The sequence below is a fragment of the Struthio camelus genome, chromosome 6, assembly GCF_040807025.1.
Source record: "Struthio camelus isolate bStrCam1 chromosome 6, bStrCam1.hap1, whole genome shotgun sequence".
Classification (NCBI taxonomy): Eukaryota; Metazoa; Chordata; class Aves; order Struthioniformes; family Struthionidae; genus Struthio; species Struthio camelus.
Window position 1 is genome coordinate 21,659,759 of NC_090947.1, and position 15,441 is coordinate 21,675,199.

Here is a 15,441-nt window from a genome sequence, read left to right on the forward strand (position 1 = left end):
CTGGTGTGAAAACTACTGAATTCGTAAAATTACACTGCAGTGAATCTGGGATTGGAGTTTGAAAGCTTATTGTAGCTATGCTGCACTGTACTTAGTTTTTCTTGCCATCCTGCTTTCCAAATTCAAACGATGGTCTCTCTTCTTTCTTTTCAGTTCATTGCTTGCATTGGAATGGTGATATGGAATTTCATTGTTAAAGAGAAAGACATCACCATACAGATCCTAGTATTTATATTCCTGTACAGCTCACTTTATAGCACCTACCTGTGGACTGGTATGATTTTTTTTGGAAGAGCATTAGATACTGTAATAAAAGATTGATATACTGAAATAATTTGATTATATTCTTCAGAGCGGTTACTTGTATGTAATTCTACATATATTGTAAGTAGACCCTTGTAAGTTGTTGCCAGGCTGAAGTGCTAGCAACGCAGGCCAGAGCGTCAGGCACTGGTTCTGCAGTTGGTAGTTTGTGCCTGGACAGGTCTTGTTTGTCTTTGCTAGATACAGCAGCATTGTTAGCTTGTAACCAGTGACAAGAATCTTTTCTCAAGGCGGAAGCAATTATAAACAGACTGAATGGTGACAGGTTGCTCTTCAGCAGTGCAAAAGCTTATTGACAATTTTAATTAATGCAGAATTTAAAATCTTAAGTTATTCAGTATTATGCAGATTTAAAAAAAAAAAGCCTTAGGAGACTAGGAAATACAGAATTAAGGGAAATACCAAAGTCGTTTTAATATATTTTTTTCCACTATCCACTGCAAGTTCTAAAAAGCATGTGCACGTTCTGCAGGTGTAGATGAGTAATGAAAGGACTGCTTGAAGTAGACAAGAGTTGCAGGATGCATTAGAGACGTTGGGAAAACCTTATTACATATGGTTTAAAAAAAAGAGACTGTGGGTGTTCAAGAGACTCGATGTACCATTTCTGCATCCAGAAGTCTAAGGATTTAATTCCTGTGGTGCTTTTGTGAAGTAGGTTATGTTTCAGCATTTAGCAGACAGGCAGCTCCTGATTAGTATAACCTACATAAATACTAGTTCTGCTTCAGCATGGAGAATTAGATTTTATTCTACAAGACTTGTGTGCCTCGTTTTCCACACGTTCATTAATGTTTACAAACTCTATGTGTTTGGGTGTGTACATGCACGTATACTGTGGACCTAGTAAAGTGTCCCTCAAAGAGGGCACGTGTGTCAAGGTTGCCTTAAATCTTAAAAGCTAAGATGTTGAATTTATTGTTCTAGATGAGATAACCTTGCTACTACAATAAGTGCTCTTTGTGAGAGAGCTTTTTTATTTTAACTTTTAAAGAAGATCATTTTTGTAGGTATAGATGTTCAAAATGTAATGAAGTTTACCAGAGACGCTTCTGTGGACTGTGATTGCTAAGAAGTCCTGTTGCATTCTGCATAGTGAAAGGCTGATACGAGCCATGAAGCTACAAGTACTGTCCATGCTATTTGTTACAAAAAAGTTCATGTCCTAAAATCTTGTATTTACACTAACCTTGTAAAATGCAGCAGGAGAGCTGTATTTTAACCACAGTCCAACTGCCTGCCTTCGCTTTTGTCTTTGGCAGTGACTCTCTTCATCAGAGAATGCCCTGCCTGTATATTATCTATTCACTACATTGTTGCCTCTTATGTCTTTTTGACTTCCCAGTTTTTCCTGTCTTTGTTACTTCCCACTATCGCCTTTTTTTTCTTTCCTTCGTCACCTCCCCTTACGAGAGAGTGGCCCACAGATAGGACCCACAGGCTGAGGAGCTGAGATGCAATACAGTAAATAGTCTGGGGTCAATAAATTGTTTTTGTTAGTGAATTACCTAACATATTCCCAGGCTTCTGAGTTGTGAATAGAATTGGCAGACCCGGAAGATAAACCCGTACATACTTATATATGTAAAAATAAATTCAGTGATAAATGCAAACGTCACAAAAATTAACTTTATAAAGGAGTAATCAGTTTTAAGAGATATCTTATTACAGAATACAACGTGTCAAACTGGTAACTTAATATTGTCAGTCTAGAACAACCGTTATTGATATAGTAATAAATTAGTTATGTCTTAAATATTCTTTTCACATCTGTTACACATTTGTGAACTTTACTAAGTATTTATAAGTGCAAATTTAATAGGAAGTGTGCCAAAATGTCTTCAATGTTTCATTAATAATATTCTTTTTGAAGGTAATAGGTGTTTCTATTTTACTTGGATAGAATAAACGTAGAAAAACAATTTTAGGCTATTAGAAGGTCTGAAGAAAGAATATCTTAGTTATTGAGCAGGTCATATCATAGAGTGTCTAGATTCTGTAATTGTCACTTCCCTGTCTAGTAATAATCAAGGCATTTCTTTTGTTTTTCCTAGGTTTTCTGTCTTTCTCTTTGTTCTTGTTGAAGAAGAGAGAAGCAGTAAAGATTCCCATAGGGTTTATTATCATAGCTGGATGGGGGTAAGTTAGTATAGCCATTTCCCTGTAAAATAAGTGGGAGAATGGTAATTAAACTACTTTGCTTGTATTTTGTTCTTTCAGTATCCCAACACTTCTGGTGGGAATCTTACTAATAGTTGGTGAACATAACAACGATAGCATTGACTCTGCCTTTTTTTATGGAAAACATCAGGTATGAATGTTTTTGTCCTCCTCTCTTCTTACTTCTGCCTTGTCCAATACGTTATGGAGAAACTGTGTTCTCTGGTTCCTTCTTATGTAAGTAGCTTTCAGTCAAAGCATAGGTTGTCATAACAGCAATCATTATAGAAGATTGTAGATTGACATAAAAATGTATATCTATAATTGACCATTATAAAAACTTGTTTAAACAAGGACCTTCATGTTTAGGCAGCTCTGACTAGAGAAAAAGAGGGAGTAGGCTACCCCCTAAAAGAGTCCTAGGAGTGGTAATGAATCACAGCATGCTTTTTTTGGTGACTACTCTGTAGTTTAGCTTGATAACTATCTAAAATTCTTACCATCCAGTAGTTAGTTAATGTTTTTTGGTCTGTAGCAGATAGGATCTGCATTACATGTATAGCAGTAACGACTTGCTATATGGGAGACTTCTCTGCTCAGGCAAGGGTTGAAAGTCCCTGAGCCCGAACTACAGTTTTTACCAATAAATAGTTCCTCTTAACAAGGGATGTGAAGTGCGCTAGAGCAGATATTTGTATTGTTTTCGCTTTGCGTTTCTTATGGATTGAGAGGCTATGAGTTGCTCAGGATTATTCATGGCACTTTGATAAGTACTAAATAGTCTCACAGTGGACTCTGGGCATGGGTGGCAGATAATCAGATAGAAAGGATGGTTAATGGGATGTTCCCCATTGGAGAAAGCATCGAAAATAGAGCCGTGCCAGAGAGAGACAAGAGCACGTTCCTCTTTGGAATTAAAAAGCACGTAAACAGGACTTAGAATGGAGCACTAATGGCCCTGAGGGGAGGGAAGGTGATGACGAGAGAACGTTTTTGGATTTCATAGGAAATATTTTGGAAAATACTAAATTTATGTAAAACATGTCCCCATTAAAAAGGAACCAAAAATCAGAAAAAGGAGCTGGGTTACTCAGGCTGAGAAAGTGAATTAGTCTATTGTACTAAGTATTCTTTCAGTGCTACAAGAGCGGTAAATATGGAAAACTCTGTGTCTATTCTAAATATTCTAATCAATACATCTGAAAAGTACTGAAGTTAGATACGAATGCAGGTATTTTCCTTTATCTTAGATGTAATTCCTTTCATCCCTTAACAGATAATTACCACAGCAGTGATCCTGTTTATCAGCATATTGATGTCAGGTATCTCACTTATGTGCATGAACAGAAGTAGACAGGAGTCAAACTATGAGATACTGAACCCATATTCACCTCGTAGCCAAGTGGAGGAGGTTGAAGTGGAAGGGAGTGAGGGAAATCAGGTATCAACAACAGCGCCTGAGCCTTCTGCAGGAACCTCTGCAAAGCCTTCTGCAGGACCTTCTGCACATCTGTCTGTGGAAAGAGGTAGAGAAAGTGGATGCATAGCACATGAATGGCTTGGGCTACAACAGAGTTCTGTTGAGTTGAATTCTGACCCGGGAAGGATTGTTGTTTACCACTTGAAGCGCTGTTCTGGGATGGAAGAAAATCTAGATATAGCTATCCGAGAATTTAGGTTTATGTTTCTAAGGGAAGTTTGGTGGTTATCACTATATGGGTGGGAGAAGTGGCTATGAAAAAAAGCATGTGTGTATGTTTTTATGAAAGTAGTGGTGTCGTGATAAGTGTGTGATAAATGCAGTCCAATAGGCATCTTAGGTTGTTTGTCTGCTAAACTATCTCTTTCAGAATGAATTGTACACCTGTAACGTTGCTACTCAGTGTATTTCTAATCTTCCTTGTCTGTGTTGAGCGTCTCAGTCATTTACCTCATGTTTCTCCCTATAGTTAAAAGTACCTGTATTGCTTCCACAGTAGTAGTCCTATGTTAAATATTTCTGTGTATAAAAAGTGTGACCCGTGTGCCCTCTTTGCAAACTGGAAGAGTTATGACTGCTTTTTCCTCTAAAGTTATTTGTGAGCATGAGAGTTGCAGCTGTGTAGTATGTATTGTTGCACTTAAAAAATGAATTATAGTAGTGAAGGAAACTAACTGTCCTGTTACTATACATGTTTAATAGGCTGCTGTTCTTGTCAAACAACAAATGGTGAATTATCCTGTGCTAGAGAGAACAAAGCAGTGTCAAATGCCGTTGAAAGCAAGATTCCTCCAATTGAGACAGGTAATACAATTGTGTGTCTTTGTTTGATATCATTCCACAGCGTTTGTGTGTGGTGTTCTCACAAAGAAACTATTTGGGCTGTTATTCTCTCAGCCCTACATGGATAACTTCTATTTCATATTAAATACAAGTCTTGGGTAGTATGTCATTTGTCTTTTTTTTGTTTTTTTTTTCTCTTTTACTTGACAGTTATTAGTAATCTTTCATTGCTCAAGATGAGCAATTTTTGTTTACCACTTTAACGCTTCCTTCCAAGCGTTTCAGCTTCACCTCTCTATCATTCACTTGTTTGGACAGCGAGAAATTGAATGCATATCACCCCCCACCCCCTCAATTTTAGCAGTTTTTGACAATCTCATATTCACATCTTTGGTCTTCTAAAAAGGCCTTTAAAGCCTATATTTTAGTCACGCCCAGAGAAAGCACATACTGCGGACTAGATGAATAATACAGCATCATGGTCTTTTTATGTCTGGGAAGGAGAGATGGAGAAAAGTGACTGAAGGCCTTAAGAACCACTGGAACAGTAAAATAGATCAAAGAGACTGTCCAGCACCTGATGGAAAATTCTGCATGTTCAGCCCATTCTCATCTTACATCATTTTCAATAGTCAAAAGTATCCGCAGCGCAGCCTTTCTTTTTTCCTTATTTTCTTCTTCTTGTTTTTGCATCCTTAATAGGAAAGTTTGTTTTCGTATGCGCTGTTTGGATGCAGAATAACTTTAAACAAATCTAAATTATTTCCCATTGAAACATACTTAGCATTTGTGAGACATACGCCTAACTTTATACCCTTTATACTTATTCTCAACTTTTTTTTTCTGTAAAGTAATTCAGACAAGCATCATAAGAATGCCTTCAAATGATGGAAGAAGGCAAGTTTAATTTTCATACTGTAAAAGATAAAATACCGTTTATCTCAAGTATGATCAAGTGGGAATATTTCTGCCTACTAAGTGAATACTACAAACCTACAAATGAGTGAAAGCAAATTGTAACGGATACACTTGTGTAGCTTTAGCTACAATAATTACTAATCCTTCTACTATCTCATTGAATTGCTATGACAAGTATCTAGTGCAAATTTTCTTGCCAGGAAGTTTTTTACTGCCATCTGCTGGAAGATGCTCAGAATTCTTTTAAGTTCTCTAACCAGAAGAAAAGCACCCATTTGCTGTGTAGTTGGCTTTTTGATTGATAGAATTGTGACAACGCTTTGATATACCATTTTAGAAATACAGTCGCAGAACTGTTTTTAATAGGAGAGGGTTAGTTTTCTGATCTAGAGCTCAGCAAGGCTGAGATACAGAATAACAAAAAATAGAGTTGATAGTATATTTGAAATATATACTCCAGAAATTAATTCTAGGTTTAAAAACTTGCCCTGAGAAGTTGTTAATTTTTCATTATTTCTTGTAGTAATTTCTAAATGTTAACCACAACTTAAGTTTTGCATCAAACCTTTGAAAGGAGGACTTGTGTTGCAAAAAGTTTCTTTGATTTATTTTATTTTATTTTAGAGTACATGGAAGCAACTGTTTCATTTGCGAATAGATGTCTGAACAGGTTATTGACAAAGCTAATGCAAAAATTTTTGCACTGAACTTTGTAACTTCAGTACAGATACTTGCAAAGTAATCTCAGCAAATAACATTAATACTTTAACAAGTTTGCTCATGGAGTTAGAGATAGGCCATACTTGTTAAGTTAGAAGCCTAATGAAAAATTCTGGTTTGTTTTTCAGCGGATCAGTGTGTGAGTCAGTGCAGCGCTCAAACTTGCATATTGGCACAGGAAGAGCAACTTCTACAGACTGGAGACAAACAGCTGGCCAGACATGTGTTGCTGTGTTTACTTCTCATTGTTGGCCTGTTTGCTGTAAATATTTTTCTCCTGCTGTTGATTAACTCATTGATGTGGAATGATTTTCAGGAAAGCTATACAGACAATTCCTGATTTTTGTAGCAATACATTAAATAAATTAGAGGCTTTATTTTGGTCCCTTATTGGAAGGGGGACGTTGTAAGATTAGTTGTGCTGTGCTGCGTAAAGTAAACGCTGATGATGCTAGTGAGAAAACCACACTGGAGAACACTGAAGGAGAAGAAAAAATTGAGTTATATCTTTAGCAAATTAATTCATCGCTGCTGCCCCTCTTTCAGTTTTTCTCAAGAGTTACTCTTCTTCCCTAGCCAATAATCGATTTTAAAATGGAAAGTGAATTCTGCTTCTGAAAAAAAAAAGTATATAAAAATGGCGTCATCTAATCACACTGAGATTTGAATTGCATTTCTTTCACAGAAATGAAGTAATGAAGATAACGTAAGAATTTATTTAAAATGGAAAAATACAGTTTTGTTACTTATGATAGTGGTTTGGGGACAACATAACTAAGTTGGTATTGCCGTGTGGGCATTGCTATTGTTTGGATCCAGTTGTGGAGCTGACTGCTCCTGTGTAGAAGTGTGAAGTACCAGAATGTAATGCATCAGGGTTATAATTTGAATTATTAGCTGTTACAAGGATGAGAAACAACTCTTTCAGTTTGAATTTAATGCTCAAAGTTGTTTTTTTTTAATTGGTGACAGTAAAGGAGAAAATATTTTTTGCTTGTAAATGGAAAAATACTGGGCACAAATATATCATACTGCAGTGCAGGAAAGTGGCATAACAGCTGCTGTTGTTACTTTTCAGGTCTTATTAAAGGTTTTCCTGTATCAAATATTTCATGCCAATATATGTATATTTTACGTCTTTAGAGGTAATGAGGTGCCCCACCTTTCAGACTCTGTTTTAGTTGTAGCTGAATGATCACTTAGATGCTATGAAATGAGAACAGTTGTATTACAAAATTGAGCTTTTACACACATGGGTTAACTTTGGAGGGTTTTTTCTTTTATCAGGCATCTAGAATATCTGAAGTGTAGTATGTGCTTCAGCTTAACACAATCTTAACTATGTAGAAAACGTGTACAAAGCACTGGTCTCAGCTAAACAGTCCTAAGGACAATATTGGTCCAGACAGATTTGCAGTATTTATCTCTTTTAGGTTGACTACCTAAGTATGTTTAGGACAAGTTCCTTATATGAACATGGTAAAGGGCAGGACCGCTGTACTGATATTTTCCTTTTTTTGTTGTTTTTATTTAAAATCAAACACACTCCTTTTGTTACAGCTATTAAACGTAACTAAAATGATGTTTTAAGATGTTTATTCCCTCTTTTTTGTCTTTATTTGAATTATTTGTTACATAAAGACAGTAAAAATTGAGCAAGACTCTGTTACTGTGTGAGGAATAAGAAAGTGTTCTTGCTTTTGAGAGTCTATTTTGGTTTATGGTTTTTTGTTTTGTTTTTCAACAGAATCTTTCCAGTTGCTTGTGGTGGCTGTTCAACCAAGAACCTGGAAGGCTTTATGTGGAGCTGCAGTTCTTTTGTGCGGTGTTTAATTTTGGCCAGGTACTTATCAATGTTTATTCTGACGCTGACTTTGTTAGTGGGTGCTGCAGCACATGTTGTAACAGGCAATATAAGTTGAAGTCCTCAAACAGTGCTGATATAGCAGCTCCTCGTATTTTTTTGCATGTTTTCCTGAACTTTTTCTTTTGCCTTGATAGTTTTCTTATCATGACACAGTTGTTTGATGTGCATTCGGGATGAACACTTTCCAAGGCACAAAGGACAACTGAGTGCCAAATGCCTGTGGAAACTGGGTAGGATTTTAGCCTTATCTGTACCAGAAAGTTGCACCCGTGTAACTTCTGTGAAATTGCACTATAACTAAACGGGTGCAAGGGCGCTATGAGGATGTTTTGTCTATAAGGCTATAAATTATTGCCTCTTTAGTTTTGGTTACTGCTCTATTAACTAATGCCTGACAATTAAATATATAAACGTTCCTAATCTATTTCAGTGCAAAAGAACACAAATTAGCTTTGTTACCTCTGAGGGTGAGAAAGGCAAGGCAGTCTTAGTGTCAATACAGGAGGAGTATTTTTCAGATCCACAGTCAAGCATGCCAACAAGATGCGTTGCAATATCCAGTAATCATACTAGCCTTGATCCAAAGGCAGTGCATAAAAAGGAATTAATTGGAGAGTATCGTAGCATGTAAATTGCAATCAGTCAGTTCTCCTCTTGACAATAATAGGGAGAGATTTACGTAACTAGTTACATAAGGCTACTGATGTTTTGAATATCAGATGGATATCGGAGCAGTAGGCTTACTGAACTCTGTTTCTTGGAGAGTTTCTTTGAAAGAATGTTACATGTTAATCTTTTTAAGGCTCAAATGAAAAAAAAAAACAAAATCCACTTCTAGTGGTGTGCAGAGAAAAAAGATTCTTTTTACATATGTATTCTGGCAGAAGAAAAGCTTTTTTTTCTTTATATATTTATGCATGTGTGCACACGTGCTTGTGCGCACACACACGCGCGCGCACACACACACACACACACACACACACACACACACACACACACACACACACACACACACACACACAAAAGCTTTTTGGCAATGAATTGTTAGCATTTTGTTCTGCTCTTTACAAACCAAAACAGAAGTATGTTCTTAATGTTACTATTTCTGTATTCTTCCTCCAGGGCTTTATTTCCTTTGGTATTTTTGGCTTAGATAAGCATTTGATCATTCTGCCATTCAAGCGAAGGTAAAGAGAATCTTTATACATATACCTAGAAACTTAATAATAATTATCATTTGAAAAAGGTTTGAATGTTTGCTGCCACCTCAGTTTTTATTCTATTTCCTATCTTTTTTTCTTTTCCAAATTTTCCTACTCTTCTAGATGTGGAGAGCTAATTGCAGTTCACTGTGCGTGAGAGTTTATTGCTGTCTCTCTATGGCACTCCCATAGGCAAAAATCCCACAGGATCCCCATAGACAAAATCTTTTTTTATCTAATGATTGTGCAACATGTGATTGGATCAGTGAGAGTGATTTCAGTTAATAAATAAAACCTTACATGTGACTGGATCAGTGAGAGTGATTTCAGTTAGTAAATAAAACCTTAGATATGAATGCTGAACCAAATTCTGTCATCACTGTTTTAATGTCTTGTATTCATGACCTAATGGAAGTTCTTTGTGTGAATGGAGACTTTAATCTGCACCTCAGTGTAAAGGCATAAAGTGGTACGAAGCCATCTTTGACTGACAGCTAGCTGGCTGTGGTGTGAATCCAGCAGCTAGAGTGGGCTCCCAACTACTTTCTCTCTTTCCTTCTGCTTAAGCCTGGAGTAAAACCTCTGAGTATTCACAGGCAATAATATATTAGGAAGATTGTATATAAATATTGGGCACAAAACCAGTTGTGCTAACCTTCCTATGAGTTGCATTCTTTTTTTTTTTTCCTGTTCTTTTTAAAGTGCCATTTGTTGACTCACTGTTTTTTGCTGTTCTCTTTATTATTTTTGAGACTTGAATTTCTCTGGGGAGGTAGAGAAACAGCAGGACATGCAGATCCCTCTCTTCCTGAGGAAATTAGGATGACTTGTCAACAGTTTGTTCAATATCACAGAGATCACTGTGTCAGAAGTATTGTCAGAGGGAGAAGGTAAGGTTTCCTCTTGCCTGTATTAAATGTTATAAGGGTCATAGCTCACCTTTTGGAATAATGAAATGCAGTTTTAAGGTTTCTGTGGATGATTCCTGTTGTGGCAAAGTTATTCAAATATCAGGGTGAGGATTAGGAATTTAGCAGTGACATTTAGAGAAATGTTTCCAAGTCTCAGACTGAAGCGTTGAAGTTCCAATTACCATGTTGTCCTATCTAGGTTTTATGCAAGTAATCAAAAGTTTCATAACTTGTCATTAAAACACGGCCTGTTTTTGCATTTAGCTGTAGTTTAGGAGACAGAAACTTTCTGAAGAAATGCATGTCGCAGTGGCTCTACCAGAGTTTAAGTCTGTGAAGTTTTGTCAACTTGAGTGAATCTTCCCTTTAAGAACAATTCTCTGTTTTAAATATTCCAGTGTTTTGGAATGTTTTCTTTTTAGTTTCCATTTGTTTTAGGATTAAGAAGGTGTCAGTATACATATGAGAGAATGTTTACTAACTAAGAGGCTTTGCAGGAGGCAAAAGCTTTTGGGCATGTTGCTGCAACTGAAGTCCGTGTGTTCTCGGATGCCACTCAGTATGTGAGATTATTGTGTTTTTAGGACCTTTACTCCTTTGGAATTCATGTAATTTCTTTTGTTCATTCCTCTCATGAGTTGTAATCCTCAATTTGTGAAATCACCAAAGCTTTCAGACCTGAAGTATGCTACCCAAATTGAGAATTATGTATTCAAGTATGTAGATGAGAAGAGGAGAAATGCAGACAGAAGCAGCGGGGGCAAGATGATAAAGAAAATATTCTTCCTGTTTTCAAATATTTATTATATGAAGTTGAGACATGTTCTAATAAAGTACTTCCACTTCTCTTGTGCTGTGAGCTTTTAAGTAGGACTTTTTGTTTGCTTTTTCTTTTTAATGGTTGGATAATCTGAAACCACATTCCAGAACTGGTTGTTGGCAGTATTGGCTGTTCTCAACCATGATTTCATTCAGTCTTCCCAGAAGTCAGTAATGTTGTATAAGAAATAAAATAAGCTATCCATACTTTTAAGAAGGATGAGCTATGGCAGCTCAAGAACTTGCTTCTTTCATGCCCAGACAGAAAAGATGTACCAGAACGTGTTTGTTGTGAAATAGGACAGATTTTACATCTGTGGTTTCCTGTGCTCCTGCTCACGTTGTCTTTTTGGGGCTTTTGGCTGTTCGCTTGCTGGTTGGTTTTTTTGTGATTTTTTATTTTTTTTTAATCATATATCATCTGAGAATACACCTAAATCTGACATTGGCTGCTCAGCTTTTTTAATGTTATGTTTGTCCGGAACTAGTTTCATGTTTTATTTCCCCTTGCAAGTTAAAAGAAAGCATATATTTTCTTATTTTAAATATACATCTAACTTGATCCTAATCCTCTTTGATTTAAACATACTGTAACTGAGACCTTGTGATGATGGTTTTTATTTATTTTTTGTTTTTCTGCTAATAGATGTTAACACTTGCTCTAAGTCCCCGCTGCTTTTAATTTAAAAAATAGAGAAAGAAGGTCATTGGTTTTTGCTGTCTTGCATAGCTGTTAATCCTCTTCAGAAACCCTGTGCTTGGGTTCCATAGAGCAGATTTTAGATAACCAGAAACATTCATTGCTGCAGGTAAACTTCCAAATGGTATTTTTACTGCTACTAGCTAGATGTTAGTGGTATTGCCTCATAAATATGTAAAAGGAAATTAGTTTAGTCTTGTTGTAAATGTTATTATTTTTATTCTTAGTACTGCTTCTGTGGTAAATATTTAACCAAATATATAAGTTAAGTGATTTTTATTTGCAATTTATATAAGCGGTTAGTGTCTTTTTAAAGCTGAAGAGAAATTCTAAAACGGCATTAAAGTGCAGCTTGAGCTGCTGATGCTGCAGGCACACTGCACTCAAATCAGGTATTTTGCTGCAGGAACTGTCATTCTAATGAGTGCATGGGAATTAAGTATCCAATAAATAGAATTGCACTGTGTGTGTTTGTAGAAAAATTGCTATTTATGTTCATTGTAGCTTATTTGTACAGGCCTAAAATAGCTCTGTATATAAATTCTGCTTTTCACTGAAGTGTCTGTAGGAAAAGGTAGCGAACATTGGCATGTCCCTAATATGCAAAGCTTACAAGTTCTCTTCTAACATGCTCTTAACTATCATGATGTCTTTCCTTGTTTCCTGCTATTTTTCCTTGCCTTTCCCCATCGTGCAGTGGTGGTACCAGATTTACAGAACATGTGGGTGAATCATTCCTTTGACATACAGGTGTGGTGCAAAGATCTCCACTGGCATCTTCTTTGGCTGTGACCTGGTAAACTGGCTCATGCGAGTTGGCCTTGCCTCCGACCGTGGTGAAGCTGTGATGTATGGAGACAGACTGGTGAAAGGAGGCATCGTGCAGCATATTACGAATGAATTTGAATTTCGGGATGAATACTTATATTACCGCTTTATTCAAAAGAGATCTGCTACAGTTGAGAGCCATTGACCTGGGCACCTACACAGACGACAGGCAGTTAAGGGTGAACGCGACCGTCTCCTCTGCCTCGACCATTGAAACTGAAAGTATTTCTTTCTCAGGGCCCTCAGAGAATTGTGTGATTCTCCCTTGTAAAGCAGCAGAAATGTAGTTCTACTTGTGTCTATTCTGAAGAAAATAGTAGCAAGTGGTATTCTTAGGAAGCATTCGAAGCAGAATGCAACTAGAACAAAACAGTGCTCCGTATTTAGAGGGGTTTTGTTATTATTTTGAGTGTAACAAATAGTAAAATGATATGTGTCACTGTCATATTACAGACATACTATAACAGCAAATTTAGTGGCTGGTGCCACAGTGAAAAAAACCATGAACGTTGGGAATATTTTATGTTCTTGTATGTTTTCAGTATTTATTTAGTGTAATGAAATCTTGATCCCTATTTAAGGTCAGACTTCCCACTGATTTAATATTAAGTAGAATTTCTTCCGTCATACCCATGCTTTTATTACTTTGTACCCTTGTGTAACACCAGGAACTTTTCTCAGCTGTTTACACCTCCGATCAGGCAGTTTATTTCTCTCTTAAAGATAAAATCTTCCATTTGTAATGGCATAATTGTTGTGAAGATGATTATGATGTCAGAGATTAAAGCTGAGAAAGTCTTAAAAGCATGTAAAAATAAAACCCCCCAAATTGGAAAATAATATAATGGAGCTTAGCGTAAACAATTGGTTTTGAAACGTTGCCCTTTGGTGGTAGTAACAGCTTTGTAAAGAGTAGACTTTGCCTTCTGAAATTAGCCTGTCCATTTTAATCCAGAAGTGCCCATCTCAAATAGAGAAGTTACGGAAGCCTTGGATGTGCAAGTCAAGACCCAAAATTTTATCAAATCATAAAACCTTTTAAATGAAATGCAACGACTTTTAAATCTATTCTATAAAGAATCCTAACTGAACATCTGGATTAGGTTTTAAAATAGCTAAAGTTCTGGAAAGTTTAGTATTGGTTACCTAATAAAGCTTTCTGATAAACCTCAGGTTTACCTCATGATGTTTAAATAGTTACTCTAGTGTCATTCAGATTCCCGGGCACTGAAAGTAGAGTCTGTGTATCTTCTACAGTACTTTGAAATGATAGCTATTACTGCTAGCCTTTTAGAATTGCAAGAACAGCATTTATTTGTCTACATAAACCTTTTAATCAGTACAGTGAGCAAAAAGGAAGCCAGATCATTAAGCAAAAAAAAAAAAAAAACCTCTTCTTCACTTATCTGGAATAGCTAAACTTAAGAATAACATCTTTCATCCTTTTTAAATAAGTCTTTTGTTTTTTTAATACATGGATTTTATTGCACCTAACTATGAGTCTGCTCTGTATTAAGAGTTAAAAGTAGTTTTAATAGCATAAACTACTGTTCAAGAAACAGTCTTTTTATGGTAGCTGTAACTCCATGCAAGAGTTAAACTGGGAAAAAAGAGTTCCTTTTACTATCAAAGTCAGTCTTATTGCCCATCTGCAGTGTGCACAGAAACATAACAGCATCCCACTGCATAATGTATGCTATACAAAGTGGCATATATTACATACTTCCAGCAAAGTAACTGACGTTTGTATCAGGTTGTGGCTTATAAACAACAAAGGAAAACAATAGCATATTTCTGTTACAACTGCTGAAGATAGCTACATCAATTATTTTGGAATAACTAGATATACATGGCTTAAGAATAGAAGCTGTGAGTATGCCTGGCTTCTAAAAACTAACTTCTCAATAAATCTGTTGTTACTTGATTTCAGAGTTCTGAGCCTTGGTGTATTGTGAGGTATGGGAGAGGGTGCATGTCAAACGTTACAAGAAATGTGGTTTTCTGTTAAATTTGTTAAGTTGCTCTTGGATTTTAAATTTGGTATTTCTTAAATCGACCCTTGATAGTAGTTTTTAAATAGGCAGAGGACAAGAGGACATTAAAAAGTGTTAAAGGGTATACACATGGAGATAACGATTCTCTTCTAGCAGCCTGCCTGCTACTGATACCAGTGAGGAGCTAATTCAGACTTCTAGGAATGGTTCACATGATCTACTTAACAAATATTTTTTAATTTGGAAAATTCTTTGAATGTTCAAGAAGTTAATAAATTGACTAAAGAAACTATGAATCAAATACCATGATCCTATTTCTAAATCACTAAGTCCTTCTGGAAGCTAAGAATAGACTTTGAATGGTATTAGCAAGTTATTTAACCCTTTCAACCTCTGATAAATATTTGCTTTGAACAGTGAGCACCAGGAAGTAAAGCAGTTGATGATTTGATGTATGTCAATCTATCTGAGGCATGAATTTTTGGTGATTAGAAATAGCTTTGCTTTAAAGATGGGGTCATGAGTTCTTTCATTTTGAAGACTGGTTGGTTTGGGATAAGTTTCAGTTAACTCGTAAGTTATAACTCAATGAAAACGTCCATTGAGCATGTGAGTAAGTCCAGGGTCTCCACAATGAAAAACTTGAGCTCTTTTTTTCTAGTAGTAATCTCAAAATAATTGTGGTAAGGGAGAGGGGTGGATATGAACATTTTAGAGTGTTTTCTAAGTAGCATT

At 36.2% G+C, this 15,441-nt stretch overlaps 1 protein-coding gene across 14 annotated transcripts in view; it reads left to right on the plus strand.

The window, feature by feature from the left end:
- Positions 1-14,636, plus strand: part of GPR155 (G protein-coupled receptor 155) — a 40,439-nt gene extending 25,803 nt beyond the window's left edge. For 12 of the 14 annotated variants that reach the window (XM_009681758.2, XM_068948523.1, XM_068948524.1 and 9 more), the window contains 10 exons: positions 154-274; positions 2,379-2,463; positions 2,545-2,635; positions 3,761-4,010; positions 4,667-4,768; positions 6,514-6,647; positions 8,133-8,228; positions 9,375-9,439; positions 10,207-10,344; positions 12,635-14,636. In XM_009681758.2, the coding sequence (XP_009680053.1) occupies positions 154-274; positions 2,379-2,463; positions 2,545-2,635; positions 3,761-4,010; positions 4,667-4,768; positions 6,514-6,647; positions 8,133-8,228; positions 9,375-9,439; positions 10,207-10,344; positions 12,635-12,857 (1,305 nt within the window). In that variant the 3' untranslated portion in view covers positions 12,858-14,636. The other 2 variants (XM_068948534.1, XM_068948535.1) reach the window with 2 other exon arrangements.
- Positions 14,637-15,441: the final 805 nt, after the last annotated feature.